Genomic DNA, 9126 nt, shown 5'->3' on the forward strand with positions numbered 1-9126 from the left:
TGGGTACCCCTCTGAATCTATGGACACCCCTCTGAATATATAGACACCCTGTGAATCTATAGGCACCCCTCTGAATCTATGGGCACCCCTCTGAATATATAGGCACCCCTCTGAATATATAGACACCCCTCTGAATATATAGACACCCCTCTGAATATATAGACACCCCTCTGAATATATAGGCACCCTCTGAATATATAGGCACCCCTCTGAATCTATAGACACCCCTCTGAATATATAGACACCCCTCTGAATCTATAGACACCAGTGATGTCATCTATGAGAACATCAGCAAGTCCTAGTGACGCCTCCTGCACAACGTAAGAATATATAGACACCCTGTGAATCTATAGGCACCCCTCTGAATCTATAGGCACCCCTCTGAATATATAGACACCCCTCTGAATATATAGACACCCCTCTGAATCTATAGGCACCCCTCTGAATCTATAGGCACCCCTCTGAATATATAGGCACCCCTCTGAATATATAGACACCCCTCTGAATCTATAGACACCCCTCTGAATCTATAGACACCAGTGATGTCATCTATGAGAACATCAGCAAGTCCTAGTGACGCCTCCTGCACAACGTAAGAATCTGTAGACACCCTGTGAATCTATAGGCACCCCTCTGAATATATAGACACCCCTCTGAATCTATAGGCACCCCTCTGAATATATAGACACCCCTCTGAATCTATAGGCACCCCTCTGAATCTATAGACACCAGTGATGTCATCTATGAGAACATCAGCAAGTCCTAGTGACGCCTCCTGCACAACGTAAGAATCTGTAGACACCCTGTGAATCTATAGGCACCCCTCTGAATATATAGACACCCCTCTGAATCTATAGGCACCCCTCTGAATATGTAGACACCCCTCTGAATCTATAGACACCCCTCTGAATCTATAGACACCAGTGATGTCATCTATGAGAACATCAGCAAGTCCTAGTGATGCCTCCTGCACAACGTAAGAATCTGTAGACACCCTGCGAATCTATAGGCACCCCTCTGAATATATAGACACCCCTCTGAATCTATGGGCACCCCTCTGGATATATAGACACCCTGTGAATCTATAGGCACCCCTCTGAATATATAGACACCCCTCTGAATCTATGGGCACCCCTCTGAATATATAGACACCCCTCTGAATCTATAGGCACCCCTCTGAATCTATAGACACCCCTCTGAATATATAGACACCCCTCTGAATATATAGACACCCCTCTGAATATATAGACACCAGTGATGTCATCTATGAGAACATCAGCAAGTCCTAGTGACGCCTCCTGCACAACGTAAGAATCTGTAGACACCCTGCGAATCTATAGGCACCCCTCTGAATATATAGACACCCCTCTGAATCTATGGGCACCCCTCTGGATATATAGACACCCTGTGAATCTATAGGCACCCCTCTGAATATATAGACACCCTCTGAATCTATGGGCACCCCTCTGAATATATAGACACCCCTCTGAATCTATAGGCACCCCTCTGAATCTATAGACACCCCTCTGAATATATAGACACCCCTCTGAATATATAGACACCCCTCTGAATATATAGACACCAGTGATGTCATCTATGAGAACATCAGCAAGTCCTAGTGACGCCTCCTGCACAACGTAAGAATATATAGACACCCCTCTGAATCTATAGGCACCAGTGATGTCATCTATGAGAACATCAGCAAGTCCTAGTGACGCCTCCTGCACAACGTAAGAATCTGTAGACACCCTGTGAATCTATAGGCACCCCTCTGAATATATAGACACCCCTCTGAATATATAGACACCCCTCTGAATCTATGGGCACCCCTCTGAATATATAGACACCCCTCTGAATCTATAGGCACCCCTCTGAATCTATAGACACCCCTCTGAATATATAGACACCCCTCTGAATATATAGACACCCCTCTGAATATATAGACACCGGTGATGTCATCTATGAGAACATCAGCAAGTCCTAGTGACGCCTCCTGCACAACGTAAGAATCTGTAGACACCCTGTGAATCTATAGGCACCCCTCTGAATATATAGACACCCCTCTGAATCTATAGGCACCCCTCTGAATATGTAGACACCCCTCTGAATCTATAGACACCCCTCTGAATCTATAGACACCAGTGATGTCATCTATGAGAACATCAGCAAGTCCTAGTGACGCCTCCTGCACAACGTAAGAATATATAGACACCCCTCTGAATCTATAGGCACCAGTGATGTCATCTATGAGAACATCAGCAAGTCCTAGTGACGCCTCCTGCACAACGTAAGAATCTGTAGACACCCCTCTGAATCTATAGGCACCAGTGATGTCATCTATGAGAACATCAGCAAGTCCTAGTGACGCCTCCTGCACAACGTAAGAATCTGTAGACACCCTGTGAATCTATAGGCACCCCTCTGAATCTATAGACACCCCTCTGAATCTATAGGCACCCCTCTGAATCTATAGACACCCCTCTGAATATATAGACACCCCTCTGAATATATAGGCACCCCTCTGAATATATAGACACCAGTGATGTCATCTATGAGAACATCAGCAAGTCCTAGTGACGCCTCCTGCACAACGTAAGAATCTGTAGACACCCTGTGAATCTATAGACACCCCTCTGAATATATAGACACCCCTCTGAATATATAGGCACCCCTCTGAATATATAGACACCCTCTGAATATATAGACACCCCTCTGAATATATAGACACCCCTCTGAATATATAGACACCCCTCTGAATCTATGGGCACCCCTCTGAATATATAGACACCCCTCTGAATCTATAGGCACCCTCTGAATCTATAGACACCCCTCTGAATATATAGACACCCCTCTGAATATATAGACACCCTCTGAATATATAGACACCAGTGATGTCATCTATGAGAACATCAGCAAGTCCTAGTGACGCCTCCTGCACAACGTGAGAATATATAGACACCCCTCTGAATCTATAGGCACCAGTGATGTCATCTATGAGAACATCAGCAAGTCCTAGTGACGCCTCCTGCACAACGTAAGAATCTGTAGACACCCTGTGAATCTATAGGCACCCCTCTGAATATATAGACACCCCTCTGAATCTATAGGCACCCCTCTGAATATGTAGACACCCCTCTGAATCTATAGACACCCCTCTGAATCTATAGACACCAGTGATGTCATCTATGAGAACATCAGCAAGTCCTAGTGACGCTCCTGCACAACGTAAGAATCTGTAGACACCCTGTGAATCTATAGGCACCCCTCTGAATCTATAGACACCCCTCTGAATCTATAGGCACCCCTCTGAATCTATAGGCACCCCTCTGAATCTATAGGCACCCCCTGAATATATAGACACCCCTCTGAATATATAGACACCCCTCTGAATCTATAGACACCCCTCTGAATATATAGACACCCCTCTGAATCTATAGGCACCCCTCTGAATATATAGACACCCCTCTGAATCTATGGGCACCCCTCTGAATCTATGGGCACCCCTCTGAATCTATGGGCACCCCTCTGAATATATAGGCACCCCTCTGAATCTATGGGTACCCCTCTGAATCTATGGGCACCCCTCTGAATCTATAGACACCCCTCTGAATCTATGGGCACCCCTCTGAATATATAGACACCCCTCTGAATATATAGACACCCCTCTGAATCTATGGGCACCCCTCTGAATATATAGACACCCCTCTGAATATATAGGCACCCCTCTGAATCTATGGGCACCCCTCTGAATATATAGACACCCCTCTGAATCTATGGGCACCCCTCTGAATATATAGACACCCCTCTGAATATATAGGCACCCCTCTGAATATATAGGCACCCCTCTGAATATATAGGCACCCCTCTGAATCTATGGGCACCCCTCTGAATCTATAGGCACCCCTCTGAATATATAGGCACCCCTCTGAATCTATGGGCACCCCTCTGAATATATAGGCACCCCTCTGAATATATAGGCACCCCTCTGAATCTATGGGTACCCCTCTGAATCCACAGCCATCCTCTCTGAATCTTCAGCCACCTTCTCTGAATCACCTCTCTGTTATCAGATGGAGAGACAATATCTGAGCAGGTCCCTACACTAGCAGTTCTATACTAACCCTGTTCTTCCTGTTGCAGGCCGTGACATCACTCAGACTCCCGTGCTTCAGGCATCCGTTCTCGACCGAGACACGTTTCATCATTGATACAACAAAATAAATGAACACAGAATGTTTGACTAATCTGACAACAACACAAGAAGAACAACATGAAGATGGATTGTAGGTAGTTTTAATTGGTGTTTGTTGTGTGGGATTGAACAGGGGTCTGAAGGAGGCTCGACTCAGACCAGGAGTTCTGGCCCTATGAAGCTTGATGTTGTTTCTCCTAGTCAACCTTCAGCAGAACTACAGCACAACTGACCGAGACATCAGGAACCAGGCTGGTTGGGGACAGTAGCATGACCCCTCTGAGTGATGAAACGTCTCTTATAAAAGGACACTTACCTTGTCTAGGGGAGTGTGGACCCGTCTTTCACACAGCAACTTAGTGGAACTGAACTGAAATGAGAGTGGTTCACATATCAGACACCCTCTCCAACTGCAACAAGGTTCACATCTCAGACACCCTCTCCAACAAGGTTCACATATCAGACACCCTCTCCAACTGCAACAAGGTTCACATCTCAGACACCGTCTCCAACAAGGTTCACATCTCAGACACCGTCTCCAACTGCAACAAGGTTCACATATCAGACACCGTCTCCAACTGCAACAAGGTTCACATCTCAGACACCGTCTCCAACAAGGTTCACATATCAGACACCGTCTCCAACTGCAACAAGCTTCACATATCAGACACCGTCTCCAACTGCAACAAGGTTCACATATCAGACACCCTCTCCAACTGCAACAAGGTTCACATCTCAGACACCCTCTCCAACAAGGTTCACATCTCAGACACCGTCTCCAACTGCAACAAACTTCACATCTCAGACACCGTCTCCAACTGCAACAAGGTTCACATCTCAGACACCGTCTCCAACAAGGTTCACATATCAGACACCGTCTCCAACTGCAACAAACTTCACATATCAGACACCGTCTCCAACTGCAACAAACATCACATCTCAGACACCGTCTCCAACTGCAACAAGGTTCACCTCTCAGACACCGTCTCCAACAAGGTTCACATCTCAGACACCGTCTCCAACAAGGTTCACATCTCAGACACCGTCTCCAACTGCAACAAGGTTCACATCTCAGACACCGTCTCCAACTGCAACAAGGTTCACATCTCAGACACCGTCTCCAACTGCAACAAGGTTCACATATCAGACACCGTCTCCAACTGCAACAAGGTTCACATATCAGACACCGTCTCCAACTGCAACAAGGTTCACATATCAGACACCGTCTCCAACTGCAACAAGGTTCACATCTCAGACACCGTCTCCAACAAGGTTCACATCTCACCGTCTCCAACTGCAGACACCGTCTCCAACAAGGTTCACCTCTCAGACACCGTCTCCAACTGCAACAAACTTCCCATCTCAGACACCGTCTCCAACAAGGTTCACATCTCAGACACCGTCTCCAACTGCAACAAGGTTCACATCTCAGACACCGTCTCCAACTGCAACAAGGTTCACATATCAGACACCGTCTCCAACTGCAACAAGGTTCACATCTCAGACACCGTCTCCAACTGCAACAAACTTTCACTCTCTACTTTACACTGCCACACGGGACGGAGACGCTGGAGGAAAGGCCTGTTACAGACAGACTGCTCTTGGAGGAAAGGCCTGTTACAGACAGACTGCTCTTGGAGGAAAGGCCTGTTACAGACAGACTGCTCTTGGAGGAAAGGCCTGTTACAGACAGACTGCTCTTGGAGGAAAGGCCTGTTACAGACAGACTGCTCTTGGAGGAAAGGCCTGTTACAGACAGACTGCTCTTGGAGGAAAGGCCTGTTACAGACAGACTGCTCTTGGAGGAAAGGCCTGTTACAGACAGACTGCTCTTGGAGGAAAGGCCTGATACAGACAGACTGCTCTTGGAGGAAAGGCCTGTTACAGACAGACTGCTCTTGGAGGAAAGGCCTGATACAGACAGGTTGCTCTTGGAGGAAAGGCCTGATACAGACAGGCTGCTCTTGGAGGAAAGGCCTGTTACAGACAGGTTGCTCTTGGAGGAAAGGCCTGTTACAGACAGATTGCTCTTGGAGGAAAGGCCTGTTACAGACAGACTGCTCTTGGAGGAAAGGCCTGTTACAGACAGATTGCTCTTGGAGGAAAGGCCTGTTACAGACAGGTTGCTCTTGGAGGAAAGGCCTGTTACAGACAGGTTGCTCTTGGAGGAAAGGCCTGTTACAGACAGGTTGCTCTTGGAGGAAAGGCCTGTTACAGACAGATTGCTCTTGGAGGAAAGGCCTGATACAGACAGACTGCTCTTGGAGGAAAGGCCTGTTACAGACAGACTGCTCTTGGAGGAAAGGCCTGTTACAGACAGACTGCTCTTGGAGGAAAGGCCTGTTACAGACAGACTGCTCTTGGAGGAAAGGCCTGTTACAGACAGACTGCTCTTGGAGGAAAGGCCTGTTACAGACAGGTTGCTCTTGGAGGAAAGGCCTGTTACAGACAGACTGCTCTTGGAGGAAAGGCCTGTTACAGACAGACTGCTCTTGGAGGAAAGGCCTGTTACAGACAGACTGCTCTTGGAGGAAAGGCCTGTTACAGACAGACTGCTCTTGGAGGAAAGGCCTGTTACAGACAGGTTGCTCTTGGAGGAAAGGCCTGTTACAGACAGACTGCTCTTGGAGGAAAGGCCTGTTACAGACAGACTGCTCTTGGAGGAAAGGCCTGTTACAGACAGACTGCTCTTGGAGGAAAGGCCTGTTACAGACAGGTTGCTCTTGGAGGAAAGGCCTGTTACAGACAGACTGCTCTTGGAGGAAAGGCCTGTTACAGACAGACTGCTCTTGGAGGAAAGGCCTGTTACAGACAGACTGCTCTTGGAGGAAAGGCCTGTTACAGACAGGTTGCTCTTGGAGGAAAGGCCTGTTACAGACAGGTTGCTCTTGGAGGAAAGGCCTGTTACAGACAGACTGCTCTTGGAGGAAAGGCCTGTTACAGACAGACTGCTCTTGGAGGAAAGGCCTGTTACAGACAGGTTGCTCTTGGAGGAAAGGCCTGTTACAGACAGACTGCTCTTGGAGGAAAGGCCTGTTACAGACAGATTGCTCTTGGAGGAAAGGCCTGTTACAGACAGGTTGCTCTTGGAGGAAAGGCCTGTTACAGACAGACTGCTCTTGGAGGAAAGGCCTGTTACAGACAGACTGCTCTTGGAGGAAAGGCCTGATACAGACAGACTGCTCTTGGAGGAAAGGCCTGTTACAGACAGACTGCTCTTGGAGGAAAGGCCTGTTACAGACAGGTTGCTCTTGGAGGAAAGGCCTGTTACAGACAGGTTGCTCTTGGAGGAAAGGCCTGTTACAGACAGACTGCTCTTGGAGGAAAGGCCTGTTACAGACAGGTTGCTCTTGGAGGAAAGGCCTGTTACAGACAGGTTGCTCTTGGAGGAAAGGCCTGTTACAGACAGGTTGCTCTTGGAGGAAAGGCCTGTTACAGACAGACTGCTCTTGGAGGAAAGGCCTGTTACAGACAGACTGCTCTTGGAGGAAAGGCCTGTTACAGACAGACTGCTCTTGGAGGAAAGGCCTGTTACAGACAGGTTGCTCTTGGAGGAAAGGCCTGTTACAGACAGACTGCTCTTGGAGGAAAGGCCTGTTACAGACAGACTGCTCTTGGAGGAAAGGCCTGTTACAGACAGACTGCTCTTGGAGGAAAGGCCTGTTACAGACAGGTTGCTCTTGGAGGAAAGGCCTGTTACAGACAGACTGCTCTTGGAGGAAAGGCCTGTTACAGACAGACTGCTCTTGGAGGAAAGGCCTGTTACAGACAGACTGCTCTTGGAGGAAAGGCCTGTTACAGACAGACTGCTCTTGGAGGAAAGGCCTGTTACAGACAGACTGCTCTTGGAGGAAAGGCCTGTTACAGACAGACTGCTCTTGGAGGAAAGGCCTGTTACAGACAGACTGCTCTTGGAGGAAAGGCCTGTTACAGACAGACTGCTCTTGGAGGAAAGGCCTGTTACAGACAGACTGCTCTTGGAGGAAAGGCCTGTTACAGACAGACTGCTCTTGGAGGAAAGGCCTGTTACAGACAGACTGCTCTTGGAGGAAAGGCCTGTTACAGACAGACTGCTCTTGGAGGAAAGGCCTGTTACAGACAGACTGCTCTTGGAGGAAAGGCCTGTTACAGACAGACTGCTCTTGGAGGAAAGGCCTGTTACAGACAGGTTGCTCTTGGAGGAAAGGCCTGTATCGTTTCAGCCGACTGCCAGCTTGTCAACATCACAGTACCATGACAAGACATGGGTTGTGGAATATCAGTTTAGAAGCTAAATACTGTGTTTCTATTGGCTAGAGACTGTTTTAATCTAGAGACTGTGTTTCTATTGGCTAGAAACTGTGGAATGCCAGTTTAGACTGTGGATCTATTGTTGTGCTTGCCCTGAGACCTTGGATTGGCTGTGGCCATTTGATGACAGGAGAGGAGAGCTGAGAGGAGAGAGAGACTACAGTGTTTCTGTCTGGTCCACATCACACTGCCCTGAGACTGATGATGCTGCTGCCTACTGTACTGTGGAGACATAACACACCTTGTCTGGTATAGAAATGGGGAGGTTTTAACTGTCATTTAAACCTCTTTACTGAAACAACAAGAGGGGGAGGTTTTAACTGTCATTTAAACCTCTTTACTGAAACAACAAGAGGGATGTTTTCTAGAAGATGAGGAGGCTTTTAACTGTCATTTAAATCTCTTTACTGAAACTAGAGGGATGTTTTCTAGAAGATGAGGAGGTTTTAACTGTCATTTAAACCTCTTTACTGAAACAACAAGAGGGGGAGGTTTTAAATGTAATTTAAACCTCTTTACTGAAACTAGAGGGATGTTTTAACTGTCATTTAAACCTCTTTACTGAAACAACAAGAGGGATGTTTTCTAGAAGATGGGGAGGTTTTAACTGTCATTTAAACCTCTTTACTGAAACAACAAGAGGG

General features: G+C 47.3%; 1 protein-coding gene across 50 annotated transcripts; it reads left to right on the forward strand.

Moving 5' to 3' along the window:
* The first annotated feature begins 4146 nt into the window (after window positions 1-4146).
* LOC127925746 (serine-rich adhesin for platelets-like) lies at window positions 4147-8501 on the forward strand. 50 transcript variants are annotated; one of them, XM_052510881.1, is made up of 5 exons: window positions 4147-5464; window positions 5510-6182; window positions 6381-6611; window positions 7404-7469; window positions 8328-8501. In XM_052510881.1, exons 1-5 carry the CDS (start codon window positions 4568-4570, stop codon window positions 8486-8488), a joined length of 2028 nt encoding a protein of 675 aa, XP_052366841.1. In that variant the 5' UTR covers window positions 4147-4567; the 3' UTR covers window positions 8489-8501. The 50 variants fall into 50 exon arrangements, with proteins under 50 accessions (XP_052366841.1, XP_052366813.1, XP_052366812.1 ...); XM_052510853.1 differs by adding an exon at window positions 6315-6380 and having other exon boundaries at window positions 5510-6116; window positions 6546-6611; window positions 7074-8501; XM_052510852.1 differs by lacking the exon at window positions 6381-6611 and adding exons at window positions 6315-6380; window positions 6711-6776 and having other exon boundaries at window positions 5510-6116; window positions 7074-8501.
* Window positions 8502-9126: the final 625 nt, after the last annotated feature.

Source organism: Oncorhynchus keta, unplaced genomic scaffold (genome assembly GCF_023373465.1).
Source record: "Oncorhynchus keta strain PuntledgeMale-10-30-2019 unplaced genomic scaffold, Oket_V2 Un_contig_6200_pilon_pilon, whole genome shotgun sequence".
NCBI lineage: Eukaryota > Metazoa > Chordata > Actinopteri > Salmoniformes > Salmonidae > Oncorhynchus > Oncorhynchus keta.

Excerpts from the sequence above, each read along its gene's own strand:
- LOC127925746 (XM_052510832.1), top strand. The coding sequence starts at position 4,568 with ATGAGAGTGGTTCACATATCAGACACCCTCTCCAACTGCAACAAGGTT. Across the intron at positions 6,117-6,314 it reads GAAAGGCCTGATACAGACAG|GTTGCTCTTGGAGGAAAGGC; the intron begins GTTGCTCTTGGA and ends TGTTACAGACAG. Across the intron at positions 6,381-6,512 it reads GAAAGGCCTGTTACAGACAG|ACTGCTCTTGGAGGAAAGGC; the intron begins GTTGCTCTTGGA and ends TGTTACAGACAG.